Source organism: Mus caroli, unplaced genomic scaffold (assembly GCF_978045245.1).
Source record: "Mus caroli unplaced genomic scaffold, Mus_caroli_1 scaffold_11, whole genome shotgun sequence".
Lineage (NCBI taxonomy): Eukaryota > Metazoa > Chordata > Mammalia > Rodentia > Muridae > Mus > Mus caroli.
Window position 1 is genome coordinate 118,894,137 of NW_028227266.1, and position 15,810 is coordinate 118,909,946.

A 15,810-nucleotide genomic window follows, 5' to 3' on the forward strand; every position below is an offset into this window, starting at 1 on the left:
AGGTTGCCAAGGACGCGCGCGCCTTAGACTTCCGGCCGTGAGCTGGGCTGCGAATTGGGCGGCCAGAGCTGAGAATCCCGCTCAGCCGGTCATCACCTGAGCCGGGCTGCAGCCATGAGCAGCGATGACTCCTCCCTCATGGTGCGTGAGCTCTGGGCCGCCTGTGCTCGGGACTACTTCTGCAGTCAGGACAGCTGCCCTGGGCTAGCTCTCTGCTCTCTGACCATTTCTGCTCTGGGGTTACCTTTCTGCTTTCTCTGGCCATCTGCCCTTGGGCCACCTCTGCCACACCATCCACCCTGCTGCCTGCCCTCCGGCCATCTCTACTCTTAGGCTACTCCCCACCCCCCACCACCTCTACCCCTCTGTTCACTACTCTAGTCCTTCCATCTTCCCCAACTCCCTAACCAAAGCGTTCCCCCTCAGTGTCCTCTGCACCCCTAGTCTCTAATTAGCACCCAGACCTGATCCTATCCCCCAAACCAATCCGTGCCTGTCCATTATCGCATCTGCCTCCCACCTAAGCCGCCTCTGTGTTCCACTGCAGTAGATGCTATGAGGTCTATGCCCACCTCCCAACCCTGTTCCTAATCTAACGAGAAGTGTCAGCTTCCAAAGTCTCCAGAGCTCCAGGCTGGTTTCTTTGGGCTCTTTGCACCAGCACTACTGCCTGGCGTTACCCATGTGCCACCTGCAGCCACCCACACATCACTGCAGGCAACAGCCAGAGTCGTTTCTTTAGAATATCATTTGAGGTAACTGGGGATCTGGCTCAGTTCCTAGAATATGCACCAAGCCCATCATGATGGCCATAAAACAGGTGTGGTGGTAGGTGCCTTTAATCCTAGCACCGAGAGGTGAGGGAGGAGGGTCAGAAACTCACCGTAGTTGAGTTTGAGGCCAGTCTGGGATACATGAACACCAGGCTCTGCCAAAAGTTTTAAAAACCTGAACACTTCACTCCCCTACTTAAAGCCATTCCAGCTGGTTCCTGTTGATGACCCTGTCGTGTCGTCTGTCCTGTCATCTAGGCTCTTTCACATGGCCCGTGAGGCTTTTCCGACCTAACCACATCTATCCCCAACTCAACACCCACAAACCTTAGAGGAAGTGAGCTTTTGCTTTGAAGTCTCAGCCCCAATTACTGTGTGATCTCCGTGGGCTGTGTCTCCCTGGGCTTCAGCTTCTTTAGCTGTGAAAAATACCAAAATGTGTATGGCGGAGGACATGGAGACCCTGAAAATGACCACTCCTCAGTCCTCTTCCTTCACAGCCTAAGATGAGCCTGAATTGAAGTTTACATCGTGTATTGACCATCCCCCAGTCACCTAAAACCTCTGTTGTAGCCAAACTCCCTGGAGCGCCTTCCTTCCCAGGGCTGCAGAAGGAGAAGGCCAGGCCTGAGTGCTGCCTTCCCCTTCCTGTTTGTAGAAGTGAGAAGGAATGGGTCACCTCAACGGGAGTGGTTCTCACCCCATCGTGACTAGAACCAAGATGGAGGAACGGAAGCTATGACAACCATGTTCTTTCTTTTCATGCAGGCTTCGATCATTTACTACAGCCAGGAAAAGTACTTCCACCATGTGCTGCAGGCTGCGAATGTGGGCCTAGAGAGGTACAGCAGCGACCCAGTGCTGCAGTTCTTCAGAGCGTATGGAGTCCTTGGGGAAGGTAAAGCATTATTCCTACCCCAGGGGGAAACATCCTAGCTTTTATCCTCTGGCAGCATCTGGATGCCAGCTTCTAGCTATGTTCCCATGAAAACACCCGTGACCCTCCCAACCCCCTCCCCCTCATTAATGAACAGAAACCTGTAAAGTCTATATATCAGGTTAGCTTTTGAGATCGTGGCTCACTGCCCCCTGCCATGAGGCTCAGTATCCCTATCTATAAAATGGGTTGTTAAGAGAGAGAAGGCTATGACTGTTTAACCTTTCTCAGGCTTGGAAGTTGGATCTGGAGGAAAAGAGAAGTGGGAGGTGTGAGCACTGGAAGGTAGGGTTCAGATGTGAGGGGGTGGGACTTAAACAGAGCCTGGATGCTGAGAACTGTCCAAGCAGCCTGTAGCCAACATTAGGGACATATGGGATAAATGTAATTGGTAGGCCTTGAACAACTAGCTGGGAGTACTCGGTCCCTCCTCAGAACTGACTCCAGCCCCTCTAAGGTGCCCAGGCTCACTCTCAGGCACATCTCTAGGTTTCAAGTTTCTCAACCAGTCAGCCAGATGTAGTGGAGCACGTGGGAGGTGGAAGCAGGAGGCTCTGGAAGTTCAACGTTACCTTTAGACTGTGTATCAAATTTCAAGCCGCCCGATATACACGAGAACCTTTCTCAAAAACAAAATAGAAAGTGGGGGCTGGAGAGATGGATCAACAGTTAAGAGCACTTGCCGCTCTTACAGAGGACTCTGATTCCATCCCCAGAATCCAAGAGGCAGCTCGCAACCATCGATAACTCCTGTTCCTATGGATTTTACGCCCTCTTCTGGCTTCCTACACACACATAAAATACTTACATTATTTATCAAACAAGGTAGATGGTGCCTAAAGAAAACCAGTTAAGTTTGTCCTCTGACCGCCACACACAGGTACACACATGGACCTCCCCTTGCTGGCCCCAACCACGGTGGCAACGGACTTCAGAGACCTTCACCCTCCAGGAAATGCAGGCTCCCCGAGGAGCTTTTGCATCAGACTGTGTTCTGGATTTCGTGTGTGAAAGCAGGCAGCGACCAACAGGAACCCTGTGTCGTGTGCCTGGAGCCCCAGGGTCAAACTATGTACATTCTTTCTGCAGACCACATCCACGATGCCATCAGCGAGCTGGAAGGCATCCAAAGCCACCCAGACACGTCCCTGTGCGCGGTCATCGCCCTGCTTTCTGCTCACAAATGCTGCGACACCATCGGTGAGCGTGGCCATATTTGGTAGACTGGGCCCCAAGGGGAGGAAAAGCCACTGCAGGGACACAGGCTTGCAAGAGTCGTTGAAGAAGGTACCCACGCACAGGCAACTTAGATCTACTGTTAGCCAGCCAAAACAGGCTATCCCTCACCCCACAGACCTCTGAGAGGTCCTAATGTCTGAAGCCAACAGAGAGGGAGCAGGCAGGAAGCATGACAAAAGGGACCATCTCCCCAGACCAGGAATCTTGAAAACATCTTCATTCCTCACCAAGATAGTTTTAAAAATAAATAAACCCAGCCATTCTAATTGTGCCCCCAGTCTGAGGTCTCTAGGGAGTCAGAGAGAGAGGTGCTAGTGGAGACTCCCATCTCTCACTCAGGATGGACTGTGAGCCTCAGTCAGGAACTCAGGGTTAGTCCGTCTGCTTGACACCCTGGTGGGCATGGGGTGGGGGTGGGGCCTCCCGGACAGTAAACTGCGCTCAAGTGTACACAGCTCCAAGGAGGTGGGCAGCGTCACTGGTGCAGAGAGGGTACGCTGCATCAGAAGAGGACATCCGGTCCTCACTCCTCACTTCTCCTCCTCCTCCCTCTTCTCCTTCTCCTCGATGTAGACATAGAAGCAGTTCAGGAACTGGAGAGCAGCTTGAAGGAAATTCGCAGGTCAGCCAGCAGCACTGCCCTGTACTACGCCAGCCTCTTCCTCTGGTTCATGGGTCACCACGACAAGGCCAGGGAGTATGTTGACCACATGTTGAAGGTCTCCAGCGGCTCCAAAGAGGTACAGGAGGATGTCAGCCACGGCCAAGCAAAGCAGCATTATAGTGGGCTCACGCCCAGAGGTTGAGGCCAGTCTATATAGAGCAAGTTCCAGGCCAGCTAGGGCTACACAGAAAAATGCTGTCTCGGGGTGGGCATGGGGACAAAAACATACACCTGGCAGTGAGCCAAAGTGAGGCGCAGGCAGGTCTAAATGACCCTCCCAACTCCTCCTCCAGTGATGGACAGCAAGGAGACCAGCCCGTGAGTGGGTGGCCACAGCTGCTTCTGAGGATGGTGGTAACAGCTGTTGTCCTCAAGGCCTGGGTTCTGCAACGAGATCTCATGACAAGGTCTCAGACAGTTCGCAGTGTAGCAAAGGAGGCCTTGAACTTCTGATCCGCCTGCCTCCCAACTCCAGAGTACTGAAATTCTAAGCATATCCCATGCCTGGTCTTATTCCACACAGGGCTAGAACCCAGGGCTTCCCATACACACGCACTGCAGTACCACATTTTTTTTTTCAATTTTTTGTTTTGAACTTATTTTTGATGTGTATGGGTGTTGTGTCTGCACCACATGCGTGGCAGACGTTTATCAGCTTCCGTGTGGGTACTGGAAACAGAAACAAAGTCCTCTAGGGGAGCAGGCCAGGGCTCTTCCCTCCTGAGCCTTCGTCCCAGCACTCTTTAAGCATCTTGAATCAGTTGCTGACCTGTAGAAAACCAGACGATCCAGCTGGCAAGATGGCTCAGGCATCTGCTGAGCCAAGGCGTTTGCTGCGAAGCCTAATGACCCGAGTTTGATCTCTGGGATCCATATGGTGGTGCGCACTCCCCAGGCCTGGCTCTCCCTGTAACTGGAAGAGGGTGTGCAGAGGGCAAGAGCAGCCCTACCCAAGCCCCAGTACTGTTAACCTGACTGCCTGTGTCCAGGACATGGGGAGAGGGGCGAGGGCGTCCCTCCGTAAGGAGTGATGAAGAGCTGTGAAGAGTGGTAGAGATGCGCGAAAACCAGGCCCCTGGGTGGGGGGTGGGCGTTCCCAGGCTAAGCTGTAACCAGGTCCTTTACCAAATGTATGAGGCCCGATCTGGAAAGTAAGAGGTGTCAGGGTGTCCCAGGCAGTGCAGGCAGGGGACATCACCTGGCAGAGGAGCCTCCCAGCGGGATCTGCACGAGAAGATGCCAATGCCGGCCTACCAGGGTGGAGGGCAGGGCACCAGCAGCTGGGGCAGAGGCTGGGCAGGACGCAGAACTTCACCTTTCCCCTCGTTCTTGTCCCAGGGCTATGTGCTCAAAGGCTGGGTGGACCTTACCTCCAGTAAACCCCACGTTGTGAAGAAATCCATCAAGTACCTAGAACAAGGAACTCAAGACACCAAAGATGTGCTGGGGCTCATGGGCAAGGTGAGCGGCTGAGGGAGCGGGGTGCACGCGGGTTGGGGGGTGGGGAGGGTGGGAGTGGGGGCGCAGAGGTGCCACGAGCGAGCCGGGAGTCCCCGGTCTGGTCCCTGGAGGTAGAGGTCTGCCAGGTGACCTCAGGTCAGAGCCGGCAAGCAGCCTAGGGTCACAGCAGTCCAGAGCCCAACTCCTTCCAGCTCCATGCGACCATCCTTCTGGGTGTGTGTTGTATTGTTTGGCGAGCCAGGGAGTTGACCCCAGGGCTCTGCACACACTAGGCAAGCACTCTGCCACTGAGCTACATCCCTAGCTCCTGTTTTGAGACAGGCCCTCACGTATCCAAGGCTGGCCCTTGTACTCACTAATGTAGCTAAGGCTAGCCTTGAGCTCCCGGTTCTCCTGCCTCCACCTCCCAAATGTTGGCAGGACACAAGGTCAGACAAGAGTGGGAGGGACCAGGGAGACCCTCTTGGTCCTGCCAGGGACTGTGACCTCTGACCCTCCTCCCCTTTGGACTGGCTCTCTGTCTCTTTTCTGCACCTCTGACTTTTACTCCCCCCAGATATCTCCCCACTTGTTAACATCACTCAACGACCACCAGAAAAGGAAGGCATATACTTTACATGTTTTGAATTTCTGATCTTAATTTGAATGAAAATATTTTTTTTTCTTTTATGACCCTCATTGACTTAGTCTTTGAGGGAAGAAAACTGTTCTCTTGCTATCTTCTGTGTGTCTGTCTGTCCTTACAAAATCCTTAAGTCACAGGAAAGGGGAAGGAAAGAGACAGGAAAACCACATGCAAGAACTCTGCCAACTGAGCTACATCCTGGCCCTTAAGCCTTTTTGGAAGTCCTGATCTGGCCCTCAGGACTCCTGGTAGGGCACCCCAGGGGGAACAGTAACTGACACTGGGCTGCTGAGGAGACCAGGATCCCCAGACACAAACAATAAACAGCTTCCCAGCCTAGCTGGCAGGAACCCCCCCACACACACACACACAGTTAAACTCTGGGCCTTTGGGCTACGGGCCCAGCCAGAAGGATCTGCACTGCCCAGCGTGACCTCCCCTCCCCCTAACAAGTGAACAGGACCAGGCATCACATGGAAGGTCTTCTCCCCCAGGCAACGTACTTCATGACACAACAGAACTTCTCCGGGGCCCTGGAGGTGGTGAACCAGGTCACCTTGGCCTGCAGCAACTTCCTGCCGGCTTTAGTCCTGAAGATGAAGCTGTTCCTGGCTCGGCAGGATTGGGATCAGACGATAGAAACCGGACAAAGGTGAGGGACGCACCACCTGCCAGGAATCCTCCCTTTTAGATGGTTGGGGTGCTGGCGGTGGAACACAGGGCTTTGTGTATACGCTCTGCCACGGAGCTAAAGCCTCAGCCCTTTAAGACTTTTATCTTGAGCCAGGCAGTGGTGGCACACACCTTTAATCCCAGCACTTGGGAGGCAGAGGCAGGCGGATTTCTGAGTTCGAGGCCAGCCTGGTCTACAAAGTGAGTTCCAGGACAGGCTACACAGAGAAACCCTGTCTTGAAAAACAAACAAACAAAAAAATCTGAAGAGGCCAGAGAGATGACTCAGCAGCTAAAAGCACAGGCTGCTATGCCAGAAGACTCAGATCCAATTCCCAGCACCCACATGGCAGCTCACACCTGTCTGTAACTCTGGTTCCAGGGTATCTGACACTCTCACACAGACAAACGGGCAGGCAAAACGCCAATGCACGCAATATAAAATTAATAAATTATGTTTTCTTATAAAATTTTTTAAGTCTTCAGGCACACCAGAAGAGGGTGTCAAGATCTCATTACGGATGGTTGTGAGCCACCATGTGGTTTCTGGGATTTGAACTCAGGACCTCTGGAAGAGCAATCAGTGCTCTTACCCACTGAGCCATCTCTCCAGCCCCATATAAATTTTTCTAAAGATTTATTTATCATGTATACAGAGTTCCTCCAGCATGTATGCCTGCAGGCCAGAAGAGGGCACCAGATCTCACTATAGATGGTTATGAGCCACCATGTGGTTGCTGGGAATTGAACTCAGGACCTCTGGAAGAGCAGCCAGTGCTCTTAACCGCTGAGCCATCTCTCTAGCCCCTTAATAAATTATTTTTAAAACACAAGTCTAAAAATAAAAAGTAGGAATGGATGTTAAAATGTAATCAGATCCTTCTAACATCCCATCCGGCCACGCTGTGAATACGGTCAGTTCATAGGGCTTCCCTTTCTATTGCAGAATCCTTGAAAAAGACGAAAACAATATCGATGCCTGGCAAATTCTAGCTGTGCACGAGCTGGTGAAAGAAGGGAACACAGACAGAGTAAGTTGCCTCAAGACTCAGAAGCTCAGCCTGGGGACACATCTGTAATCCCAGGAGGCAGGGGCAGGATGATCAGAGATGGGTTCAGGTCAAAACCCTGTCCGTCCAAAAAAGAGAGACAGAAACAAAGAGACAGAGAGCAGGAGTCTGATTCAGCTGAGCAATGAAACAGATACAATACAAAGAGGAACCCACTGCACCCCAACCCCAGCCCCACCCCCACCCCCATCCCGAAACCCAGCCCTGGCTTTTGAATAATGGGACATACACCGTCCTTTGACATGGCCAGCAATGCAGAGAAAGGAAGTTCTAGCCCCTCCCATCTGTAGAGCTCTGAGATGTGTCCCAGGGGAAAACCCTTGAAAAGGACCCTGACATCATCCCTTGGAGAAACAAGAACACAGATCTGTTTCCACTCCTGGCCAAGCCTTCTTCAGACCTGGCATCCACCATAAAGGGTTACCATAAAGGCATCCCGTGCCCTGTCTTCTCCCCCTCGTCAAGCTCTGGGACCTCCCAAGTGCTCTATAGTTCTAATCCTGTCTCTCTGAGGAGAGCAGACCCAGCTGGGCCCCCGCTACTCCCCTCCCCTCCACTTTCTCTCCCTCTCTTTTGCTCTCTTGATCGGGTACATGTGCGTGCGCGCGCGCGCGCGCGCGCGCGTGTGTGTGTGTGTGTGTGTGTGTGTGTGTGTGTGTGTGTGTCAGAGAAAGAGATGAGAGTACAAATGTGTAGAGGTCAAAGAACAACCTGCCGAATGTTCAACCTTCTCCTCCCCCAGGTGGGTCCCACCCCAAGGCTAGACCTCAAGGTGTCAGGCTTACCCACTGAGCCCTCACTGGCCCCTGGGCTTCTCTTTTGACAAGGCTTTGCATCTGAGAACTCCAGCCTTGCTGCCCCTGGCTGGGGTGTGCACTGGAGAGTCAAGCACGTGACTGAAGATTCAGAATCAGTTACCTGGGCTGTTGGGTCACCTCAGAGCAGCTGCCTGGACTCTCTGACCTCCCGCTGCTGTGCTGGGGAGTCTGGATTCACCCACCGGACTGTAGGAGGTCCCCTAGAATGGCTCATTGGTGAGGAGCACACGTCAGAACAGAGCTGAGGACTTTGCTGCCGCAGGCTACAGGCAGGGCCCTCTAACAGTGGTCTCTGCCTGGATGGGTCTGGCAAAGCAGCTTCCTCACATGCTAAGGAAGAGGGACAGAATCACCCCCTAACCCTAACACTAACCCTGAGCTCCACCCGTGAGGGTTCTGTTATGGATGGTTGTGAGCCACCATGTGGTTGCTGGGAATTGAACTCAGGACCTCTGGAAGAGCAGTCAGTGCCCTTAACCTCTGAGCCATCTCTCCAGCCCCCTCCCATGGGGTTTTGAAACAGTTCTGATGTCTGGGTCATGGATGACAAGCAAAGCTGAGGGGAGCCTCAGAGCAGAGAGAGAGGAGAGGGCAAAATCCGCAGCCAGGATTGAAAAGCCCCACCCAACACTGGTTCTGTGTTTTGAGGTTCAGTTTTTCTTTGTTACACTTACAGGCAGGGCCTGGGACTTCCTGCTAGTAAGGGTGACCTTGATCCCCATCCACCACACACACACACACACACACACACACACACGCCCCAACCTGTACCATCTGAGTGTCCGGATTACAGGCGACAGGCATGCACCACCGCACTTAGCTTTATTCTGCAGAGCTCATGCGTGCTAAGGCAAGCACTCTGCCAGCCAAGCTGTGTCCCCAACATTGCCTGTTGTCCCCGCAGGCTGCCGACCGGGTCAGAAACCTCATCAAGGCACTAGAGACTGGAGAGCCCCACAATCCAAACCTACATCTTAAGAAGATCCTTGTAATCAGCAGGCTGGTAAGTAGGTGGCGCCCCATTTCTGACCTACCCCCTGCCCCGAGAGAAGAACTTTGGCCTCCCTTTATGCTCCAAGCACCCAACCCCTTCTCCTTCCCAGGCCACCTCAGGCCTGGGTAGCACATCCCTGTGGCCTCTGCCCTTCTCTGGCTGCAAGCAGTGACATGATGCGGCCACTAGGAGGCGCCAGAGTGACCAGGAAGTTGGGGTCTGAAGGGCTTTTACAGTGGTGCCCCTACTAGGGAGAGAAGGTACCTGCATCTCCTATGCAGAATCACACCAGCTGTGACCTACCTCCTCCTGGCAGTAACCTGACCGACAGCCCACCTGGGCCTCTGACGTCAAAGGTCCAAACAGACCAAGTTGCTATGGAGTTTGTCTTTTGTAAAGCCTTCACTCCCAAGCAAGGTCTGCAGGAAAAAAGAAGAATCAGGCCAACCCCTGGGCTGCAGGAACCAGACCGGGGCTCCTAGGTGCCACTGGGTGACTGTCGCCCTCCATGTGTGTGTCCGAGTGTCTGAATTTCTCAGCTCTGTCCTCAAGTGGCAACAGACGTGGTTTGCCATGGCTACTTCTCATAAACAAGCTTTTCAACAAGCCTTAACTAAAAACAAACAAACAAAAGCAAACGCCTCCTGGTAGGAAGCTGAGAGTGGTGGTACACACCTGTGATATAGAGGCAAGAGGATAGAGAGTTCAAAGCCAGCCTCAGCTACATAGCAAGTTCAAAGCCAGCCTGCGCTACTGCGCTACAGAAGACCCTGTTACAAAAACAAAACAACCTGTAGGTAACTACCAAGATCATCAGTTACTGTGGCCAGCCAAGGGCACATCCAGAAGAGCCTGTGGCCGGAGGCTGTATATAGACATAGATAGATAGATAGATAGATAGATAGATAGATAGATAGATAGAAAAAGAAAGAAAGAAAGAAAGAAAGAAAGAAAGAAAGAAAGAAAGAAAGAAAGAAAGAGAAAGAAAGAAAGAAAGAAAGAAAGAAAGAAAGAAAGAAAGAAAGAAAGAAAGAAAGAAAAAGAAAGAAATCCCAGATGCCTCATGGGCTCTTTGGGAACTCCCCAGATGTGAACCCCCTACACACACACACACACACACACACACACACACTCACATACACGCACACACATCTGATGTATCTTCACCCAGGCACATTGGGCTGACAAGACTCTCTGTTCCCATATGTCCACTCTTGGCAGTGTGGGAGGCACCAGGTGGTCCATCGGCTTGTGAGCGGCTTCCTGGAGCGCATCTTTATGGCTACACCTTCCTGTGCCCTTGTGGCCACAGAGCTGGGCTACCTCTTCATCCTACACCAACAAGTGAAGGAAGCCTGTCTGTGGTACAAGGAGGCCATGAAGCTGGAGGAGAACAGGCTGGCTGCCTTGGCAGGTCTCTGAAGGCTGGGCTGGGCAGGGCAGGGTGATAGCCCAGTGGGGTGTGTGCCTGGGAACATTCTTTCCAGACCACGTGTGAGTTTGGGGGTTACTGTACCATGGAGTCTTCCTGTGAACCCACCAATACAGTCAGTTGGAAGGTTCAGGACCAATTGGGAACCACCATCCCATCCACACTGACCCGTGTCACAGCTGTGGCCCCCAGTCCTACTTTACCAGGAGAGTGTAGTCTGATGCCCACAAGCCACAAGTGGAGATGTCCTCTGCCCCCCACCCCCTGACACACACACACACACACACACACACACACACACACACGTATATGCATCCTGACCTCCCTCTGAGAGCTCTCTGCAGGTTTCTTTACTGTCTGTCCTGATAACTTGCTTTATCTTGTGTGTAAGGATCAAATGACTTTTCTAAAGGCTCCACTTTTTTTTTTTTTTTGGTTTTTCGAGACAGGGTTTCTCTTTATAGCTCTGGCTGTCCTGGAGCTCACTTTGTAGACCAGGCTGGCCTCGAACTCAGAAATCCGCCTGCCTCTGCCTCCCGAGTGCTGGGATTAAAGGCGTGCGCCACCACGCCCGGCTTAAGGCTCCACTTTTTAATTTTTAATTTTATTTATTTGTTTGGTTGGTTGGTTGGTTTTGGTTTTTCGAGGCAGGGTTCCTCTGTATAGCCCTGGCTGTCCTGGAACTCACTCTGTAGACCAGGCTGGCCTGGAACTCAGAAATCCACCTGCCTTTAAGTTGTGCGCCACCACACCTGGCTGGTGCTGTATTTTGAATCTAGGGCTTTATACATAGTGAAGTTCTCTACAAATTAAGCGACATCACCCTTTCCTTTATTCCCAGCAGGCATCCCCGACTTTTCTATACTTTTTGTTTTTTTTAACAGCTCAACTCCAGTGCTTGGAGCAACCGTTCTTGGCTAGCCCTGAGGAGCTGAGTATTGAGGTCCCTTGGTCTAAGCTCAGCCCTCCCTGAGAGACAGTGTAGTTATCAGAGCAGTTAGAACTTTCTGCTGGAGAGATGGCTCAGTGGTTAAGAGCACTGACTATTCTTCCAGAGGTCCTGAGTTCAAATCCCAGCAACCACATGGTGGCTCACAACTATCTGTAATTGGAACTGATGCTCTCTTCTGCTGTGTCTGAAGACAGCAATAGTGTACTCATATAAATAAAATAAATTTAAAAAAGAAAAACAAAAACAAGAAAACAAAGAACTTTCTGGTTAGCACATTAGGCTGGCCCTCACACCAACACCTCTCCTCCATCCATCTATCCATCTATCTATCTATCCATCTATCTATCTATCTATCTATCTATCTATCTATCTATCTATCTATCTATTATTTAGAGAGAAGATTTTTTGTAGTATGGGCTGACCTCAAACTTAATATAGCTGAAAATGGCCTTGAGCCAGCCCTCCCGCCTCTGCCCCCAGCATTGGCATTACAGGCATAGACCACGAAGGCTTTTATTTGATTTTGTTTTATTTTATTTATTAGTGTGCATTTGTACAATGCCGTGGCACACATACGGAGACCAGAGGACATCTTTGATTTTCTTCCACCTTTATGTCGGTCCCAGGGAATCAAACTCAGGTCATCAGGCTTCTGCAGCAAGCACCTTTATCTGCCGAGCACTCTGGCTAGTCCTGGTGGCATTCTTAAAAGATGACTCCAAGCTGGATGTGGTGACACATGACTTTAATCCCAGCCCTCGGGAGTCAGGGGCAGTCAGATCTCTGTGAGTTTGAGGCCAGCCTGGCCTACATAGAGAACTCCAGAACAGCCAGGGCCACGATAAATAAACAAGCAAGCAAACAAGCGAATATAAAAGAAGACTCCATTGCAAGTGTGCTAGAAGAGAAAAGTGACATTAGCAGACCAGAAGTTTCAAGAACCTCGGAGGCAGACAGTGTCACGCTCGGGAAGTCCAAGCATGACTAGAAACCTGCGAGCCAACATAGGCAGGGGTGAGCCAGCCAAAGACCAAAGCTGGGCATGGGTGGCCATGTCTGCCACTCCAGACCTCTGAAGACTGAGGCAGAGGATTCTGAGTTCAAGGCCATCCTCCCCACCCAGAGACCCTATCTCAGAAAACAACAAAATGAGCAGACCAGCTTTCTCCAAAGAGTCCCAGGGAACATCAGGGTATCAGAGGCAGAGAGCAAAAGCTCAAAGTGGGACAGACATCCAGGAAGTGGATTGTGAGAACATTCAAGGAGACCCTGACAGAGAACTGGAGGGAAGAGAGTGTTGCCCCAGAGGACCCCCCCTGCCATGAAAATCTCAGCACTGCTCAGCACACAGGCAGATCTCCTGAGGCATTCACTCACCACACTGACTCCTCCCCAGCTTCCTCATTTCAGGGAAGGCCCCGGCAGGGAACCAGAGGGAAGCCAGCTGCTTACAAGTCTGTCTCACACAAATCTGACCCAGGACAAGCTCAGCCCTTCACTTGCTGGAGTCCCCATCTCAGCTGACCCAGAGGGGCAAGTCAGGGGGAAGTGCCAGCCTGAGCTTGCAAGTTCTACCAACTACCCCAGACTCAGTCTTTGTACTTCTGGATCTGCAAGCAGTGTGCAGGGCAGGGGTTGTCCAGTGGGTCACGCAAATCAGGGGGCCTCTGGGGAGCAAAGTCAAGCCCCAAAGAGCCTGGGACTTCCCTGTGATTGAAGTGAGGGACGCCCTCAGCTGGGCATATTGGTGCATGCCTGTCACCCCAGCAGGCGGGAGGAGAGGATCATGAGTTCAAGATCACCCTCAGCTCTGTAGAGTTTGAGGCCAGCCTAGGCTTACATGAGACACCTTCTTGAAAATAATAATGATTAAAAATAAGTTAATCACCCTAGTATATAAAAAGAAACTGAGCCGGGCGTGGTGGCGCACACCTTTAATCCCAGCACTTGGGAGGCAGAGGCAAGCAGATTTCTGAGTTCGAGGCCAGCCTGGTCTACAAAGTGAGTTCCAGGACAGCCAGAGCTATACAGAGAAACCCTGTCTCAAAAAAACAAAAAGAAAAAAGAAACTGGTGGACATTGCCTAGTAGAGTGTCTGCCACCAACACCATAAAAAAATAAAAAATAAAAAAATCACCCCAAACAGAAGGCAGGGGGTGGGGTAATTCACAATCTAATTAAAAAGTCACTAACTGGCTGGAGAGTGGCTCAGCAGGTAAGAGCACTGACTGCTCTTCCAGAGGTCCTGAGTTCAAATCCCAGCAACCATATGGTGGCTCACAACCATCTGTAATGGGATAGGATGCCCCCTTCGTGTGTATCTGAAGACAGCTACAGTGTACCCATATACATTAAATAAATAAACCTTTAAAACAATTAAAATAAAATAAAAAGTCACTAACTAAAAAATATAAAGATGTTCACTCCCCTTAATAATCAAAAGAATATGGACTAGAACGCATCCTTTGAGTGGGAGAGCGAGCGCAGGTGCCCACAGGGGTCAGAAGAGGGTGTCCGATCCCCTGGAGCTGGGGTTGCAGGCAGTTTCGAGCCCTCTTGTGAGTGCTAGGAACCTGACTCAGGTCCTCTGCCGGAACCGCCAGCTCCCCCTGTCACATTGGACTGGTAAGATTGAATGTGTCTGAGATTGGAACGAATGCTATGTTTCAATTCTTAGCAGGGAAGGCAGGATGGCTGCGTGGGTAAAGTGGCCTCCAGCAAGCCTGACGACCTGAGTTCAGTCCCCAGGGCCCACCAAGGACAGAGCTGACTCCCACTGGTTGCCTTCTGACCCTCACGAGTGCAACATGGCAGACATGCTCATGTGCATTGCACACACATACCCAGGGCTTCGTGCACGCTATACCCTGAACCCCCAAATGTGGATCTTTGAGTAGCTATGTGTACATTAATAACAAATACTTAGAAAAATGTCCGAAGGGTTAACCCCCAAGTTCTTAATGGTGGATATCACTGGAGCTGATTTTAAAGCTAACATATGAATGAGGGATCATTGTTGTCTTCCTGCTTCCATTCCCTGCCCCCTCCCCCCACACATGGCTGGCTCCTTCAGTTTGTAAAGACGAGAGGACAAAGCCTGGGGTGCCTCCTTCCTCCTCAGTCCTGCCCCTGGCTCTGCAGGGCTGCTGGCTCTGCTGCCTGCCTGCCTGCCTGCCTGCCTGCCTGCCTGCCTGCCTGCCTGCCCAGCTTCGTTCTCGTTCATCTACAGGGAGCATCTGGTGCCAGATCCTACAGGGCCAGCTGGAGGAGGCTGCTCACCAGCTGGAGTTCCTCAAGGAGGTGCAGCAGTCCCTTGGGAAGTCTGAGGTCAGAGCTAATGGGCAAGGATGGCTGGGAGGGGGGGTCTCCAGCAGAGGGCCATCAAAGTGGCCCACCTTACTGCTCGGGGCCAGCCTCAGCCTGAGCCCAAGCCTCTCTCGCACAGCTGCTGGTTTTCCTGCAAGCCCTCGTAGCAGCTAAGAAGCAAAGGCTGGAGCAGGAGGCCACGGAGCTCCTGAAGGAGGCGGTGGAACTGCACTTCTCCAGCATGCAGGGCCTGGCCCTGAGCCCCGAGTACTTTGAAAAGCTGGACCCCCTCTTTCTGGTCTGCATCGCCAAGGAGTATCTGCATTTCTGCCCCAAGCAGGTTAGGGGAACCAATCTTTATGGCAGGGGCTAAAGTACAGGCGTGGTGGTGCTCACATGAAGGATAGAGGTTAGGGCTTTCCCTGGCCAAGCACCAGGCCAGCCTGAGCTGCAAGCAAGCAGGGGGCTAGTGTTTTCCTGGGGTTTGTTTGTTTGTTTATTTGTTGACTTGTTTATAAGACAGGGTTTCAAAGCCGGGCGTGGTGGCGCACACCTTTAATCCCAGCACTCGGGAAGCAGAGGCAGGGGGATTTCTGAGTTCGAGGCCAGCCTGGTCTACAAAGTGAGTTCTAGGACAGCCAGGGCTATACAGAGAAACTCTGTCTCAAAAAAACCAAAAAAAAAAAAAAAAAAAAAAAAAAAAAAAAAAAAGGACAGGGTTTCCTGTAGCCAAGATTAGTTTCTAGTTTATTTACTCCATAGCCAGGGGTGACCTTGAACTCCTGATCCTCCTGCCTGCACACCCTAGAGCTGGGATTACAGGTGTGTGCCACCACATCCAGCCTGCGGTATGGAACTCCGTGCTTT

The 15,810-nt window shown here is 51.8% G+C and overlaps 1 protein-coding gene across 1 annotated transcript in view; it reads left to right on the forward strand.

Moving 5' to 3' along the window:
* The first annotated feature begins 26 nt into the window (after positions 1-26).
* Positions 27-15,810, forward strand: part of Ttc21a (tetratricopeptide repeat domain 21A) — a 32,407-nt gene continuing 16,623 nt past the window's right edge. The window contains exons 1-11 of the mRNA XM_085828188.1: positions 27-141; positions 1,542-1,671; positions 2,800-2,910; positions 3,523-3,689; positions 4,952-5,074; positions 6,194-6,351; positions 7,318-7,402; positions 9,164-9,262; positions 10,475-10,667; positions 14,867-14,964; positions 15,083-15,283. Of these exons, the coding sequence (XP_085684314.1) occupies positions 115-141; positions 1,542-1,671; positions 2,800-2,910; positions 3,523-3,689; positions 4,952-5,074; positions 6,194-6,351; positions 7,318-7,402; positions 9,164-9,262; positions 10,475-10,667; positions 14,867-14,964; positions 15,083-15,283 (1,392 nt within the window). The 5' untranslated portion in view covers positions 27-114. The remainder of the gene's footprint in view (positions 142-1,541; positions 1,672-2,799; positions 2,911-3,522; positions 3,690-4,951; positions 5,075-6,193; positions 6,352-7,317; positions 7,403-9,163; positions 9,263-10,474; positions 10,668-14,866; positions 14,965-15,082; positions 15,284-15,810) is intronic.